The sequence below is a fragment of the Pogoniulus pusillus genome, chromosome 19 (assembly GCF_015220805.1).
Source record: "Pogoniulus pusillus isolate bPogPus1 chromosome 19, bPogPus1.pri, whole genome shotgun sequence".
NCBI lineage: Eukaryota > Metazoa > Chordata > Aves > Piciformes > Lybiidae > Pogoniulus > Pogoniulus pusillus.
In genome coordinates, this window is record NC_087282.1 from 11358215 (window position 1) to 11375475 (window position 17261).

General features: G+C 58.0%; 3 protein-coding genes across 3 annotated transcripts in view; all 3 read left to right on the forward strand.

The window, feature by feature from the left end:
• The first annotated feature begins 299 nt into the window (after positions 1-299).
• SLC25A14 (solute carrier family 25 member 14) lies at positions 300-10394 on the forward strand. Its single transcript, XM_064159258.1, has 9 exons — positions 300-413; positions 496-643; positions 1718-1812; positions 3822-3907; positions 4608-4703; positions 6279-6403; positions 7415-7550; positions 8202-8282; positions 9919-10394. The coding sequence occupies exons 1-9, from the start codon at positions 350-352 to the stop codon at positions 9958-9960; spliced, it is 873 nt and encodes a 290-aa protein (XP_064015328.1). The 5' UTR covers positions 300-349; the 3' UTR covers positions 9961-10394.
• Positions 10395-11727: 1333 nt separating this feature from the next.
• Positions 11728-12726, forward strand: GPR119 (G protein-coupled receptor 119). The gene has a single exon (XM_064159733.1). It carries the CDS (start codon positions 11728-11730, stop codon positions 12724-12726), a length of 999 nt encoding a protein of 332 aa, XP_064015803.1.
• Positions 12727-16712: 3986 nt separating this feature from the next.
• The window catches only part of ENOX2 (ecto-NOX disulfide-thiol exchanger 2), a 34365-nt gene continuing 33816 nt past the window's right edge, over positions 16713-17261 (forward strand). The window contains exon 1 of the mRNA XM_064159262.1: positions 16713-16783. The gene's annotated coding sequence lies outside the window, so the exon portion shown is untranslated. The remainder of the gene's footprint in view (positions 16784-17261) is intronic.

A 17261-nucleotide genomic window follows, 5' to 3' on the forward strand; every position in this document is an offset into this window, starting at 1 on the left:
TCTAACCGGAGCTGGATGCTACATGGCATAATGGTCCCCGTTACGGTTTCTGATAGCAGCCCAACACCGGGAACAGGAGGCAGGCGGTCGTGTGTCCCCCAGGCAGCGGGAACCGGGCCCTGAGGGCGGCCACGGGGGCACCGGTGGGTGGTGAGGATGGTGCGGGGATACCTGAACCCGGGGGTCCAGGCGTCAGCGTGGCTCTCTCCTGCTGCCGTTACCTCTGCGAGCGTTGCGGGGGGAGCTGCTGGTGTGAGGGGCAGGGGCGGCCGGCAGGGGGCGCCCGGCGCTGCCGCCGCCGTTCCGGTTCCGGTGGCGGCGCCGCGGGTGTGTCCGGCCCCGCCATGCAATGTCCGCGCTCAACTGGAAACCCTTCGTCTATGGCGGCCTCGCCTCCATCGTGGCCGAGTTCGGTGAGGAGGCGGTGAGCGGGGGTGGGGGAGACACAGCGGGAGGGCCGGGCCCGGCGAGTGCTAACGGCGGCTCTCCCCGCAGGCACCTTCCCCGTGGACCTCACCAAGACGCGGCTGCAGGTGCAGGGCCAGAGCACCGATGCCCGGTTCCGTGAGGTCCGGTACCGCGGCATGTTCCACGCTCTCTTCCGCATCTGCCGGGAGGAGGGCGGCCGGGCCCTCTACTCTGGGTAAGCACCAGGCGGGCACCGGCACCGGGACGGCCGCCCGGCACCGCTGCACCTTCCCCGCACACGCCGGCAGCCCCCGCACTGCCCACGCCTGGACCCCGCTCCGGCCACCCCAGGCCCCGCCTGGAGCCGCCCGGGTTTGCCGAGATGAGAAGCAGGCAGGCCGCAGCTCGGGTACCGGGGTCGGTTCTGGGCCGCTCACGGCACGAAGGACTGTGGGGGGCTGGAGCAGGTGCAGAGAAGGGCAATGAGGCTGGCGAGGGGTCGGGAGAGCAGCGCAGGCGAGGAGCAGCTGGGGCTGCGCAGCCTGCAGAGGGGGCGGAGGGGAAGCTGCCTGGGTCTCTGCAGCGCCCTGGAAGGAGGCTGGAGGCAGGTGGGGTTGGTCTCTTCTGCCAAGGAACAAGTGACAGGACAAGAGAGGATGGCCTCAGGTTGCCCCAGGGGAGGTTTAGGTTGAACATAAGGAACAACTTTTTTGCTCTTGAGGGTTGTCAAGGCCTGGCCCAGGCTACCCAAGGCAGTGCTGGAATGCCCATGCCTGGAGAGCTTTCGAAGCACTGGAGATGAGGTGCTGAGGGCCGTGGTTTGGGGGTGGCCTGGCAGTGCTGGGTTCGTGGCTGGATTCCATGAGCTTGAAGGTCTCTTCCAACCCAAACGATGCCAGGTTTCTCTGAGTCTGTGACTCGTGTGCCCAGGTGAGCAGGCGTTCAAGCTCAGACTTGATCAGCCTGATCTGGCTGGGGGTGTCGCTGCTCACTCTTAAGGGGGTTGGACAAGATGACCTTTGAGGGACCCTTCCAACCCGATGCAGTCTGTGACTCTGTCAAGAGCTGTGTGGGTGCCAGCACTGGAGGCTGTGTGGGGACACTCCAGGGTGCTCCACGGACACCTGAGCTTGGGCTCTGGCAGAGCTGTGCCCCTCAGGAGGGTTTGAGCCATGGCAGTGCTATGCCTGGCCCAAGCTGTGCCCCTCAGAGTCTAGAGGCTGATGGGTCCTGACACTGATGTCCCTGAGGGGCAGTGCCAGCCGGGGCCAGCCGGTGGTGCTCAGAGGTGTCTTGTTCTCCCTCTCAGGATTGCTCCAGCCCTGCTGCGCCAGGCCTCCTATGGCACCATAAAGATTGGCATCTACCAGAGCCTGAAGCGGCTGTTTGTGGACCGCCTGGAAGGTCAGTGGTGGTCAAGGTGGCACCTCTTCTGTTCCCTGTGCCCTCTGGTGTGGCCTCTTCCTCTCCTGTCCCTCTCAGCCTTGGGTTTCCACAGAAATGGAGGTTTTTGGCTCCACGCTGGGCTTCTGTTGGCACAGTGGCAGCAAGGGTGGGTCAGGACAGACATGGGTCTCACTCTGCTTGGTGCACAGTCTCCAGCAGTCTGCTCCTCCAGCCAGCTCTGGCTTTGCCCAGCCATTTGTCTCTAGTTTACAAAGTTAGAGACCAAAAAGAAAAGGTGTTGGTGGCCCCAGCTCATCCCTTCCTTCTGGGTAGTCTTAGGGGAGTCATCATCTGTCATTACTGCTGATCAACAGCTAACTGGCTGGGGGCAAGGGGATGGGGCCAGGCTCTTCTCAGTGGTGCCCAGGGACAGGACAAGGGGCAGTGGGCACAAACTTGAACCCTGGAGGTTCCACCTGAACAGAAAGAGAAAGTTCTTTGGTGTGAGGGTGCTGGAGCCCTGGAGCAGGCTGCTCTGAGAGGTTGTGCAGTCTCCTCCTCTGGAGAGCTTCCAGCCCCAGCTGGACATTGTGATCCTGGGCAAGCTGCTGAGGGTGCCCCTACTTGAGCAGGAGGTTGGACTGGATGATCCTCAGAGGTCCCTTCCAACCCCACCATGCTGGGATTCTGGCACCACATCCCATCTGTCCATCAGATATGGGACAGGGATGGAAAGCTGCATTTATCTCTCTTGTGCTGCTGCTGGAACCTGATCACAGCCCATCTGGGTGGGCTCTCCAGCTGTGCCTCCAGCCACAGAGATGGCTCAGTGGATGCTTTTGACTTAGGTGCCTGTGGCAGGAGGGGCTTTTCCAGCTTCAAGTTAACTGCATTTCCAGCTGTGAGTAGCAGTGCTTCCAGCTGTGACAATCTTTCACTTCTAGCTGTGAGCAGCAGCGTTTCCAGCTGTAACAGCCTTTCCAGCTGTGACTAGCAACGTTCCCAGGTGTAAGTAGCAGTATTGTGTTTCCAGCTGTGAGTAACAATATTTCCTGCTGTGAGCAGCAGCTCTGAATTTCCAGCTGTGAGCAGCAGTTTCCAGCTGTGAGTAGTAACATTTCCTTTCCAGCTGTGACTAGAAGTATTTCCAGCTGTGAGTAGCAGCATTGCATTTCCAGCTGTGACTAGAAGTATTTCCAGCTGTGAGCAGCAGCATTGCATTTCCAGCTGTGACTAGAAGTATTTCTAGCTGTGAGTAGCAATGTTTCCTGCTGTGAGTGGCAGCATTGCATTTCCAGCTGTGAGCAGCAGTGTTTCCAGCTGTGAGTAGCAGTATGGCATTTCCAGCTGTGAGCAGCACTCTGAATGTTTGTCTCCCCACAGGCCTGGGGCAGCCAGTGGCCAGGTCTCCTCTGGGAAGTGCTGTGGTCAGTACCAGCAAGGGCCTTTGCCTTTCCCTCAGCCTCATACTGAGCCTGGAAGACTGGGATCATGCCCCCCACCCCTCCCAGAACTAACTGCCTCTAACTCTGCCTGAGTGTCTTACTCTCTGTTTTCTCGAGGTGTCTGGGGCTCCAAATCAACGTGCACTGGTGTCAGGTGGCCTTGAGAAGCGTTGGGTTGTCCCTCTGTGTCTTGGCTTCATGAGAGATGCATCCCTGGATGCTGAAATCCCAGATAACTGCTCCAGATTGTCCCCTAACAGTGGTGTTGGGTCAGTGGTTGGACTCAATGATCTCAGAGGGTTTTCCCAACCAAAACAGTTCTGTGATTCTGTCACACAGGCTCCTCCCTGGCTGACCAGCCTGACCCACCACTCAGACCCACTCTGCTCCTGCTTTCTGTCCCCAGCTGGAGTGGGGATGTCCCTGCTGTCAGCTGGTGGTCACTGGCCAGCCCCTACTCGTGCAGCTGCAGCCTGTGATTTGTGACCTGAGCTTTCTGCTCTTCTCACAGCTTCCTGCTTGTTCAGTAGGATCTCTGCAGCTTCAGGTCTTCAGGAGCTGACTTTCTCCTCTTGGTTGCAGACGAAACGTTGCTCATCAATGTGATCTGTGGAGTGGTTTCGGGGGTGATCTCCTCAGCTATTGCCAACCCAACAGATGTGCTGAAGGTAAGAGCTGGCCCTGGCCAGGCACAGCTCCTGGCTCTGGCTGCCTTCCAGCGAAGACATATCTCTCCCAGCTGCAGAGAGGGAGCAAATGTTGATTCAGGAGGAGAAAAGATCAGTGGGAGAGGAAAACAAATCCAGAACCTTCATAATGGCCAGGAGAAGGTTGTGAAACACTGGTTAAGAGTTGATTCATGGACTTGATAGAGCACAAAACCTGCTCTGGGAAGGGGTGGAGGCTCTGTTATCTCAGCTGAGTAAGGTAGTGGAAGCCAGCTACTCCTCAGACATTCTCAGCTCTGGTCCCAGTGTTGGGCTTTGGCGCTGCCACAAAGTCCTGCCTGTCCCATGGAGCAAGCAGAGCCCGGTGAGGACTGCTTGGTCCTCTCCATTCCCTGCTGCAAGGTCACTAGGGCCAGGATAGCTCTGCCCTGAGCAGAAGGAGAGCTTTCCCATGCTTCTCCCTGTCTGGAGCAACTTTCTTGCAGTGGGAAGGCCTTGCCTGTCACTTCTTGGTCTTCTCTGAGAAGTGCAGTTTCCAGCTTGTCACTGTCACCATTTGCAGGGAGAGGGCAGGTGGACATCGGTGTCTGCTCCAAGTTGCTCTGATGTTCTTCCTACCAGGAGGTCCACTGGGCTGGCATCTCTGGGCACTGATGCCATCCTGCTGATGCCATCTCCCTGGCTCTCCTGTTTCTTCCAGATCCGAATGCAGGCCCAGGGCAGCCTGTTCCAGGGTGGGATGATCGGCAGCTTCATTGACATCTACCAGCAGGAAGGAACCCGAGGCCTTTGGAGGGTGAGCACCAGCTGCTGGAACCTCTCACCAGCAGGAGAACTCAGAGCTCCCTCAACTCACTCTCTACACGTGGGTGCAGCTCTTGGAGAACCTTGAACCAAAGTTGGAAGCAAGGTTCTGGTAGCCAGACCATCAGGAGCAGGGCTGTGGTGGAGGCTGGGGCTGTGCTTGGCCAGGAGGGGCTTGTTTCCAGGGCTGGAGCTGGTGTGCATCAGGTACAGGAGTGTCCCTGAGTGTACCCCTCTGGTCCTGCCTGAAGGGGGATGCTGAGCCTGGTTTGTCTTGGAGTCAGCTGGAGGTGACCCTGCATGTGGTGAGTGAGACAGTTCACGTCCTGAGAGTCTGAGCAGCTGAGCTCCTCACGGGGAGGAGGAGTTCTTCCGTGACCCCAAGAGACACCAATGTCATTCAGCAGCTTTCTCGAGTTCAAAGGGACAAATCCACTGTGTCCCACCCTGCCCAGTCTTAGACCTCTTAAAAGTTGCTCTCTGAGCACACAGAGCAGGACAGAGAGGTGGCTTTGGGGGAAGCTGCTGACCATTACCAGTGCCTGAGCCTTGCTGGTGGGGTTTCAGGAGTGGCTCTTCAGTTTGGTGCTGCCTCCTGGTGCTGCTTTTCAGCACAGGCATCAGTGGGGACTGCTCTATGTGTTCTGTGGGGTGTTGGTGGTGCCGACTGGAATACCAGACTGGGAGGACTGACTGATACACCTTCAGGCTGTGCTGCTGTTCAGCCAGACCTGGAGAGGCTGGAGAGCACTGGGAGAGGAACCTCATGAGGGTCAAGAATACATGTGGAGTCTTGCATCTGGGCAGGACTAACACCATGCACCAGTACAGATTAGGAGCTGACCTGCTGGAGAGCAGCTCCACAGACAAGGACCTGGGGGTCCTGGTGGACAATGAGTTTAAGTTATCCTTGAGCCAGCAATATGCCTTCGTGGCCAAGAAGGCCAATGGCATCCTGGGGTACATTAAGAAGACTGTGGCCAGCAGATCTAGAGAGCTTCTTCTGCCCCTCTACTCTGTCCTGGTGAGGCCACAGCTGGAGTACCGGGTCCAATTTTGGGCTCCCTGATTCAGAAGGAACAGGGAACTACTGGAGAGAGTCCAACAGAGGCTATGAGGATGATGAAGGGACTGGAACATCTATCTGATGATGAAAGGCTGAGAAACCTGGGGCAGGTTGGCCTGGAGAAGAGAAGGTTGAGAGGAGGGAATCTGATCAATGCTTATAATTATCTGAAGGGTGGGTGTCAAGAAGAAGCAGCCAGGCTCTTCTCAATGGTGTCCTGTGACAAGGACAAGGAGCACTGAACACAAACTTGAACCCAGGAAGCTCCACCTCAACATGAGGAAAAGCTTCCTTGGTGTGAGGGTGCTGGATCCCTGGAGCAGCCTGCTCAGAGAGGTTGTGGAGTCTCCTCTGGAGACTTTTGAACCCATCTAGATGCATTCCTGTGTGACCTGCTCAAGGTGACCTTGCTTTAGCAGTGGGGCTGGCCTCAGTGGTCTCCAGAGGTCCCTTCCAACCTGTTTATTCTGTGATTGTGTGACTGCTCTTTGTGCTTTGCAGGGTGTTGTGCCAACAGCTCAAAGAGCTGCCATCGTGGTCGGGGTGGAACTGCCAGTCTATGACATCACCAAGAAGCACTTAATTCTGTCAGGCCTAATGGGTGACACCATCTTTGCCCACTTTGTGTGAGTACTGCCTGCAGCTGACAGGCTCTCTGGGCTTGGCAGGGACCTGTGAAGCAAAGGAGCAAGGTGGGATTTGGAGTGAGATCTGTTCAGAGCAGAGAATAGGCTTGGTACTTCTGAGGGACATGCTGCATTGGCTGGAGCAGCTCAGAACTGACCAAGTGTACCTAGAAGGAACTCCATGGGGAGAGAGCCTGTCAGAAGTCCTCTGATGATGTGAAACATCATCGTGACTTCAGCCTGCTGGTGACCTGAGGTGCTGCTGCTCCATGGCTGGTTCTGCTGTGCACACAGCAGGAGGTCGGGTGTGTCTGCTGCAGCAGTAGGTCGAAGGTGCTGCTCCAGTCCCAGGTCCTCCTTTATAGACACCATCAGCTTAAGGACACTGCTGTGAGAGCTTTGTGAAGATCACAGGACCCTGGGTGACCTGATGTGTGTTGCTCGGAGCAAGGGGTGGGTTAGGGACCTCCCAAAGTCTTCTTTCACCTACTTGTTCCTGTTCTCCTGCCAGACACTTTATCTGGAGGTGCTGCAGCTCTTCTCTGGGGGTTGCCTGCAGAGGGCTGAAGGTGACAAGCTCTAAACAATGCGTGGAGGGAGGAGGCTTGCAGTTGCATGCTCCCTTCTGTTGTCCTTGATCTTCCTCCCTCCTTCCCTACCTTGAGGAGATTTTTGCTCTGGGGAGGAGGATGTTGTGCTTCCAGAAGCTGCCTTCAGGTCTGTGTCACCTCCACAGCATCTGGAGGACTCGGTGGACTGTGAGCTGCCACTCTGGTAGAGACCCAGTGGTGGCTCCATGAGGGTCTGGGTTAGGCAGAGCTGAGGTGTCCCTTGCCCTGGGTGTGAGGGTCCTGAGCTGGCTGTTTCCTCCCTCTGCCTGGTTCCTGAGTGGGTGCAAGGATGTTTGCAGCTAAACGCCAGGGAAAACTGTTCTGTTGTGGCTACACCAAGGTCTTTCTGAGCTGAGGTGGTGTCTTCAGAGCTGCTTCTCTGCTCTCTTGCTGTCTGTAGGTCCAGTTTCACCTGTGGGCTGGCTGGAGCCATCGCCTCCAACCCCGTGGACGTGGTGCGGACGCGGATGATGAACCAGCGGGCGATCGTGGGCAGCACGGAGCTCTACAGGGGCACGCTGGACGGGCTCGTCAAGGTGAGGGTGGGCACAGCCCTGGGAGATGAAGTGGGCAGAACCCTGTGCTCCAGAGTGGCCAGGCTCCAGCACCACGTGCTACTGGAATGAGCAGTTAGAATTGTAGAATGGTTTGGCTTTGGGGGAATCTTTCAAGGTCATCCAGTCCAACCCCTTACAGTCAGCAGGGACATCTGCAACTAGAGCAGATTGCTCCAAGCCACAAACAATCTGACCCGGAATGGTTCCAGGGATGGGGCAGCCATCACTTCTCTGGGTGACCTGGACCCAGGTCTCAACACCCTTAGTGTAAAAATGAGGTAGCATCAGGGTTGTGGCTTCAGCTGGTGGGATCATCATTGCTCTGTGGATTCCACAGCAGCAGGATGTGCTGGTCAGTGAGTGTCCCACACAAACAGAGAAGGACCTAGAGCCACCCTCTTGAGCTCATCATCAGCTGAAGCATCCTCCTCCCAACCTTCTGGGCCAAAGCTTTGTTGGTGCTGCAGTTTGGTTAGGCTCACCTACTGTAAGAGACACCTCAGCATCTCCAGCAGCCCACCTGCCTCCTGCAGCAGCTGGCAAGTCCATGATAGCACAGCTGGGCTTGGAGAGATGGGCAGCGTGGCCCTGCTGTGTCTCAGAACTGGCCTGTCTCTTCTCTCCTCCCAGACGTGGAAGAGTGAAGGCTTCTTCGCACTCTACAAAGGCTTCTGGCCCAACTGGCTGCGGCTTGGTCCCTGGAACATCATCGTATCCTTCAGCGTGGGCAGGGGGAGACCCAGCTGAGGCACAGAGCAGATGCCCTGGTGGGACACCTCTTTGTCCCTGTCCACTTCAGGCTGCACAGCCTGGAGCACCCTCCCCGTCCTGCCCGGACAGATGGGAGCTGGGATGTGGCTGCTGCTGGTTCCGGTGGCAGAAAATGGCACTGTCTGTGGATGCTGCTTCCAGCAGCTCTGCAGTGGCTCCTGCAGGGACTTCAGCACAGCATCTTGGCAGGGGGAATGCTGTGAAGTGAATGCTCAGTTTGAGTCTTTGGCCTGAGCTTGTGGAGGTGCTGCCTGTGTTGGATCAGGTCCTGGTTTATCAGGGATGCCTGAGAACCTGCTGCTGCTCCACGATGGTGCTGGTTTGTTCTGCAGAGACAATGCTGCTGTGTTGCTGGACCAAATAATAGACTCCCAGACTGGTTTGGGTGGGAGGGGACCTTCAAAGCTCATCTAGCCCAACCCCCCTGTAGTCAGCAGGGACATCTGCTGACATCAGAGCAGGTTGCTCAAGCAACCTGATGTGAAATGGTGCCAGAGGTGAGGCATCTCCCACTTCTCTGGGCAACCTGGGCCAGGCTCACACCACCCTCAGTGTCAAACATTTCTCCCTTCTCTCCAGTCTGAATCTACTTCTTTGAGTTCAAAACCATCACCCCTTGTGCTGTCACAGCTTTCTGACTGGTCCCTTGAAGTCCTGCAGTGCCACCAGAAGGTCTCTCTGGAGCCTTCTCCAGGCTGAACCATCTCACCTCTCTCAGCCTGGCCTCACAGCAGAGGGCTTCCAACCCTCCCATCGCTGCTGTGGTGTCCAACAGGTCCCTGTCTCTGCCGTGCTGAGGACTCCAGAGCTGGCCCCAGCACTGCAGGTGGGGTCTCAACAGAGGAAAACACAGGGGCAGAATACCCTCTCTCCACCTGCTGCCCATGCTGCTGCTGGGGTGCAGGGTTTTCCTTGCCCTCTGAAGTTTGGGACATGATTGATTTTTCTTGACGAGGCTCTGAGGTGACCTTATTGTGACCTTCCAGCATCTTAAGGGGCCTACAAGAAAGCTGGGGAGGGACTTTTTAGGCTGTCAGGTAGTGATAGGACTGGGAGGAATGGTGAGATTCCTAGAAAGCTAGAAATGGTGAGATTCAGACTGGATGATAGGAGAAGTTCTTCATGATGAAGGTGGTGAGAGCCTGGAATGGGTTGACCAGGGAGGTGGTGGAAGCCCCATCCCTGGAGGTGTTTAAGGCCAGGCTGGATGAGGCTCTGGCCAGCCTGATCTAGTGTGAGGTGTGCCTGCCCATGGCAGGGGGGGTTGGAACTAGATGGTCTTTGTGGTCCCTTCCAACCCTGACTGATTCTATGATTCTGTGACATCCCAGCCTGGGGTTAGAGCCACCTCCCTTGCTCAGTGGTCTGGGCAAGCTGGGCCAGTTTGCTCTGGGATCTCCTCCTGGTAGTTGTTGCCCCACAGCTCTCATCTCTTGGTACAGGTCAGAAGGGCTTCCCCGTGCTGGTTTTCAGCTGTGCTGATATCCACCTGCTTTGGCAGGCGTGGCCTGGTCACCTCTGGAGGCCCGGTGCAGCTTTTCAGGTGTTTTGCCCAATTCCTTGACCTTCCCTGCAGTTTTTTATCACATACGAGCAGCTGAAGCGCCTCCCGTTCTGACAGCTGCCTTCATCCTACCGGAGTCCTCCTCCAGACCTGCAGCAGCGAGCTCTGCTGCAGCCTCCCTCTTCATTTCACCACCCCTGTGCTTTGATGTCTGGATAGATGTGGGTCTGGGCTCTCCTCCTCCTCCTCCCCCCCGCAAATGCATGGTCCCTGGAGCACGGCCTGGCTGGAGGGTAACCAGGAGGCTGGTGGTGCCATCAGCTGCGGGTTTGGTCACACAGTTTTCATGGTTTACAAGTGTCTGGACCCCAAGTGCTGTCTTCTGTGAAGATGTGTGGGTTGTGGTGGCCTTTTGGTGCAGCTGAGGTTTGGGGGTTGGCTTGGGGATGGGTTTTTTGCCGTGCCTGTGGGGCGAGGCTGGGGGCTGGGCAGGTGCTGTTGTGTTTCCTCCAGAACTGTAACCTCATTAAATTATTTATTGACTGGTCTGGCTGGGGATCCTGGTGGGGAGCATTTACAGCAGGGCTGTCACAGAGCAGGTGGCCTCTCTGCTCCTGAAGAGTATCACAGCCTGGCCTGGGTTGGAAGGGACCTGGTGTGATGGCCCTGGTGGTATTATGTCCTTGATCTGACTTGAGGATCTTTGCCAACCAAAACCATTCCATGATTCTGTAATTAAAGAGCATCCAGTTCCAAACCCTCTGCCATAAGCAGGGAGACTTCTCACTAGATCAGGTTGCTCAAGGCCCCATCCAGCCTGGCTTTGAACGCTGCCAGGCTTGGAGTCTCCACAACTTCTCTGGGCAATCTGTTCCAGTGCCTCACCACCCTCACGGGGAAGAATTTCTTCCTAATATCTCAATCCCTGACAGTTTGAGGCCGTCACCCCTTGTCCTTTCACTCCATGCCTGCTGTGTGCCATGTCATGCCCGGGCCCTGCTCTCAGCCTCTCCCCAGGTTACTGTTTGACAGAACAGCTTCATTCTGCCCCATTTCCTGGCAGCCAGCTGGGATTTTTCCAGCTCAGGGGGCAGGAGCAGTGGCTTGGAGCTCTTTAAAGGGACAGGGCAAGTCCCAGTCACATCTCAAAGATCACTAAATCCCAGAACAGTTTGGGTTGGAAGGGACCTTAGAAGATCATCTAGTTCCAAGCCCTGCACCATGGGCAGCAACACTTACCAGTAGCCCAAGTTGCTCAAGGCCTTATCCAACCTGGCCTTGAACTTCCCAGGAAGGTGGCATGCACAACCTCCCTGGGCAACCTGTTCTAGTGTCTCGTTACCCTCATAGTGAAGAACAACTTCTTAATGTCCAGCCCAAATCTCCCCTGCTCTAGTTTCAAACCACTGCCCCTTCTCCTGTCACCGCAGGCACTTGGAAACCTCATCCAACCCCTCTGCCCCAGTAGGGTCACCCACAGAAGGTTGGCCAGGATCACAGTGTCCAGGTGGGGACTCTGTTGCCTTGTTCCCTCTTCCCAGTCCCCATGTCAGAGCAAGGCACTGGTTCTGCTTAGGTGCCTGGTGTTTGGCTGGGGGATGTCCCCCACCCACTGTGCCACGGTGGCAGCTTCCTGGTACTCGCTGCTCAATCCCTGCTCCAGGGTTGTCTGGAAACGTGGCTGGAGGGAGGGCCCTCCGTGGGCACAGCGGGCACTGGGAGAGCTCTGGTGACTGCAGCAGCCACGGGCTGGGCACAGCGCAGCTCCCCAGCTTGGAGACACCACAGCTGCCACCCTGACACCAAGGGGCTGCTGAGCTCTGCCTGCCGAGAAGCCCCAGGTGAGGCATGCGCTAGGAGTGGGCTGGGGACGTGGTGGCAATGGGTGGAGCAGTCGTGGCTGCTGAAACAGCCCTGGGAGTCATCCTGGCCATGCTGGCCCCACTCATCATCGCTGTCAACACGGTGGTGGCCGTCGTCCTCCTCTGCCTCATCCAGAAGAGCGGCTCCAAGGGGCTCTACTTTGTCCTGAACCTCGCCGTCGCCGACGCTGCCGTCGGCTTCACGGTGATGGGCCTGGTGATAGACGAGTTCTCCCAGAACTTCCATCCTCCCCAGATCTTCTGTGTCCTGAGAATGGCCTTTGTGACCTCCTCCTCCGCCGCCTCCATCCTCTCCCTGATCGTGGTGGCGTGCGACAGGCACCTGGCCATCAGGAAGCCCTTCCACTACGGCCAGCTGGTGACGGGCACACGCGTGGGCCTGCGTGTGCTGGGGGTCTGGCTGGTCGCCGCCGTCATCGGCTTCCTCCCCGCCCTCAACCCGGACTTCCAGACGTTCTCCACCTCTAAGAAGTGCTTCTTCTTCGGGGTCTTCCGCCCTGCCTACATGCTCACCGTCTTCTGCGTCGGCTTCCTCCCAGCGCTCTTCGTCTTCATCTACCTCTACTGCGACATGCTGAAGGTGGCCTCGGCGCACATGCAGCAGATCCTGGAGGTGCAGCAGGCAGGGCTGGCAGAGGGCTGCCAGTCGCCCCGGCCCACCGGCGAGCTGAAGGCCATGCGCACCGTGGCCCTGCTCATCGCCTGCTTCACCCTCTCCTGGCTGCCCTTCTTCGTCGTCAGCATCGTGCAGACCGCCTGCTCCACCTGCTTCCCCCAAAGCCCCCTGGAGAACTACCTCTGGCTGCCCGGGCTCTTCAGCTCCCTCCTCAACCCCCTGCTCTACTCCTACAGGCAGAAGGATGTCAGGCTGCAGCTCTCCCGCCTGGTTGCAGGGGTGAAGAGGAGAATCCTCCTTTGCCTGGGCAATGGCCGCCACTTCCCTGACACAGGCACCAAGGCTCTGCCCACCGTGTCCTGCCTGCAGCTCCAGGGCTGACTCGGTAAGGAGCAGATGGCAGCAGCTCTCCGGCTCGTCTCCTGCAGGCTTTTAGCAGCGGTGCCCAGTGTCTGGACAAAGGGTAACAGGCTCAAACTAGTGAAGCCACATCTGCAGTCCCGGGTCCAGTTCTGGGCTCCCTGGTTCAAGAAGTGCAGGGACTTGCTGGAGAGTGGGCTGCAAAGGGCTGCAAAGATGCTGAAGGGACTGAAACATCTCTGTGAGGAGGGAAGACTGAGAGAATTGGGGCTTTTTAGGCTGGAAGAGAGCAGCCTGCGAGGGGATCTCATCAATGCTGATCAATACTTCAAAGGTGGGTGTCAGGAGGATGGAACCAGCCTTGTTTCAGTGGTGCCCTGTGACAGGACACACACTGGAACAAAAGAAGTTCTGTCTAAAGACGAGGAGGAGCTTCTCTAAAAGTGAGGGAGGAATGGAGCAGGCTGCCCAGAGAGGTGGTGGAGTCTCCTTCTCTGGAGACATTGCAAACCCACCTGGACATGTTCCTGTGTGACCTTGTGTAGGTGACCTTGCCTTGGGTCAGACTGGGAGATCTCCAGAGGTCCCTCCCAACCCCTACCCTTCCTTGATCATGATGTGATATCAGGCCCTACCGGTTGTGGAGGAGGTCACAGAATGCCTGGGATCAGTATGGATGCTAATTCCCAGACATCAGCATGCCCCAGTTCCAGCCTGCCCAGAGCACAGCCCACATCTCACCAGCCCCAGGGGAGATCTGCCTAGAGAGCCTCAGCAGAAACAGCCTGGTGTCTTCTGGGACCAAACCCTCAGCCCTTGCTCCAGAGTCTAAAAGCTGTCACTCAGCTTCTGCCCAGATCTGGGATCTATCAGTCCTCTGTGCACAGCCCTCTGGGGACATGTCCTGTGCACCTGGGACAGTGCTGGCACAGTGGTAGCCATTGGCCGGAGTGGCAGAGGCTGGAGTGAGGTGTGTGTGCATGTCCTGAAGCCATCCTGGACCATTCCCCTTCCTAAATCAAACTCACAATCCTACAGCCCCCAGCCTGGGCCACTCCCAAACTTACATCCAGAGGGGTGACAGCATCATCCCTGTGCCCTCTCAAGGTACAGCTTTGGGCTCTCAGCTGCAGCACCAGGGCAGTGGCTGTTTCTTGGCAGCAGCTGAGCTGGCTCTGCCCTGGAGCTGGCACAGAAGGGTGGTGCAGGGCAGCATGGGCTGAGCCATTGCTGTTTGGTCTGGGCTGTAAATCAGTTAATGAGTAACAGGCTGAGTGGAGAGCAGCAGGGGCATAGCTGCCCCAGAGAGCCCCAAGCAGCAGGGCTGCTGGGGCCCACCAGATCTGGGCTTGTGAGGGGCCCTGGTTTGGGTTGGAAGGCACCTTAAAGATCCTCTGGTTCCAAGCCCCCTGCCGTGGGCAGAGACGTCTCCCACTAGATCAGGTTGCTCAAGGCCTCATGCAACCTGGTCTTGAACACCTCCAGGGAGGGAGCATCCACAGCCTCCCTGGGCAACCTGTGCCAATGTCTCACCACCCTCACTGTATTTAACTGCTTCCCATAAACCTGGGCCCATTTAATCCAGGGAGCAGGAGAAAAAAAAGTCTCTTAAATGAGGTTTCTAGCAGAGAAGTTTCCCTCAAAAGAGGTTTCTCAGATAAGAGGCTTCCCTTAAAAAAATATTTCTTGCCCTTTTCCCTAGTATCAGGTGATGGAAAGAGAGGAAATGGCCTGAAATTGCACCAGGGGAGGTTCAGGTTGGAGATTAGGCAGTATTTGTTTCCTGCAGGAGTGCTTAGGGATTGGAACAGGCTGCCCAGGTTGGTGATGGAGTCCCCATACCTGGAGGTGTTCAAGGAACATGTGGCTATGGCACTTGGGGACATGGTTTAATGGCCATGGTGGTGTTGGGTTGATGGTTGGGCTGGATGACCTTAGAGGGCTCTTCCAACACAAAGTATCCTGTGATTCTAACCTGGAATGAAGGTGCCACGCACAGAAGCAGCCCTTGGTTCAACCTCTCTCCTTGACCCACCAGGAAGACTCAAGGCCATATCCAGCAAGAGGCAAAAATCAAAGAGCCTTTCCCACACAAGGTCCTTGGAGGGGTTCACCTCAGCTGAGGGAAGGCCTGAGAGCAGCTGTTGTGGGGCAGGTGCTGCTGCTGGCTGCACACTATGAAGTGAGCCCAAGAGGAGCCTCCGTAGAGGGCTTTGTGGGTGGGCTGGTGCCTGGTGGGTGGATCTAGCAGGTGGGCCCAGTCTGATTGGGTGCTGGGGATCTGCAAACCATCTGTCTGCAAGCTGTCTGCTGCCTGCTCTTGAAGCTGAGCTCCAGAGACACCTGACATGGGCTTTATGCTGCCTCCATCAGCGTTCTGCTGCCCACCAAGGGGGGTGCTTTGGAGGGGGGGGCAAGACACTTCTCCAAGCTCTTGTATAGCTGGAGAGCATGGTGCAGCAGGACACAGATGATGTCTCCACCCTAGAGAATCCCTTGCTAATCGCCAGCATTACACTTACCTCTCTCTCCAAGCTTTGGGTAGAGGAGACTTGGCTCTCTACAGCTCCCTGAAGGGAGGTTGGACCCAAGTCGATGTTGGTCTCTTCTCCCAAGGAATAAGGGACAGGACAAGAGGAAACGAACTCCAGGTACCCCAGGGGAGGTTGAGGTTGGACATGAGGAACAATTTCTTGCCCTTGAGGGTTGTCAAGACCTGTCCCAGGCTGCCCAGGGCATGGTGGAGTCTCCATTCCTAGAGGGGTTTCAGAGTCATGGGAATGTGGTGCTGAGAGCCATGGTTTGGTGGTGACCTGGCAGTGCTGTGTCTGTGGTTGGACTCGCATGAGCTTAAAGGTCTTTTCCAACCCAAACCATGTCATTGTCTTATGGAGGCTGGAATGTTTGGAGCTCCGTCGCTGAGAGACACCTCCAGATCCTAGTGGGACAGCCTGGACCATCAGCTGTTCCTCCTGTGACCCTGCTCATTCCTCGCTTGCCCCGGGGTGCATCTGTCCTCCTGCTCCACCACCCAGTGACTCTGTGTGTCCTCAGCCCTGTGCATCTGCCAGGAGCTCTGGAGAGGCCACAGGAGTGTGGCTGGATGAGGGTGGGCACACCTGAGGGTCTGGGGCGGGCAGGGACAGGTAAAGCCTGCCCCGAGAGAAGAAGAGGGAAAGGCTGAAGAGCATTTCCTCAGCTTGCTGTCTTGCAGCTAATAAAGTCTTTGCTTGATGGCCTGCTCTTTATTCCCTCTGAGCTGAGGGACACCTCGGAGGTTGGATCTCTGTCAAAATCTGCCTGGTTTACATCAGGAAGCCAGAGGAAGCATTAGCTGACTTCTGCTGCCTTTAGATACCTCTTGTGTCTTGTTTCTGCTTAACTTCCAAGGTCCTTCAGCCCCTCGGTCTCGGGCACCTTGCAGCCTCGTTACCCTGGTTTCGTACCAGTTCATTTTGTTAATTCGGCCCAGCAGTTATCTCCATCCACCTCACATCGCATCCAGGGAGCTGCAGCCCCGCCAAAGGCCTCCCCCCCAGCCCGCTCCGCTCTGGGCCAGTCCAGCCTCCCCCACCGGGGCTGGCAGAGCTGCGCCCGGAGCGAGGGCAGGGGCGGGCGGCTGCGGCTCTCCAAGTGACGCCGAGGCTTGGCGCGGGAGCGCCGGGCTTGCAGGGCCGCGGAGAGCGGACGTGGCGCCGGCGATGGGGAACGACACTGGGGACCCCGAGAGAGACAGAGGAGCTGCAGGGCCAGCCCCGGTGCCGCCACGGCGGGCGCAGGACGCAGCGGCAGCAGCCCGGAGCGCCGAGGAGCTCCGACAGCCGGGCCGGGCCAGCCGACGCCGCAGCCAATCAGCGCCCGCCGCAGCCAATCAGCGCCCGCCGCCACAGCCAGTCAGCGGCCGCGCAGCCGTCACGGCCCGGCGTGCCGTGCGCACAGCGCCCCGCCCCTTCGCGGTGCAGCAGCCAATCCACGGCCGCGCAGGGAGCGTGAGGCCGCCTCTGGGCGGATGTCAGAGCAGGGCGGCGACGGCGGAGCCAGGCCGGGAGTGCGGAGCCGGCGGAGCCCAGGCTGCGTGGTGAGTGCGGGGCCAGGCTGTGAGTGCGGGGCCAGCGGAGCCCAGGCTGGGTGGTGAGTGCGGGGCTGGCGGAGCCCAGGCTGGGCGGTGAGTGCGGGGCCAGGCCGGGAGTGCGGGGCCAGCGGAGCCCAGGCTGGATGGTGAGTGCAGGGCCAGGCCGGGAGTGCGGGGCCAGCGGAGCCCAGGCTGGGTGGCGAGTGCGGGGCTAGGCAGTGAACGCGAGGCGATGCGGGGCTGAAGCGAGGCTAGGGCCGGGCGGTGAGTGTGGGGCCGGGGGAACGGGGCCGTAGCGGTCCGTGGCTGGGTGGTTGGGGGAGCGGAGAGCACGGTTGAGCCGGGCCGGGCTGGGCTAGTGGAGCGGGCCCAGGCCAGGCGGTGAGTGCGGGGCTGAGGGGAGCGAGGCTAGGCCGAACTGGGCCTGGGCGGTGAGCGGGAGCTGAGCCGTGCCGGGAGCACGGGGACCTCTGAGCTTCGCTGT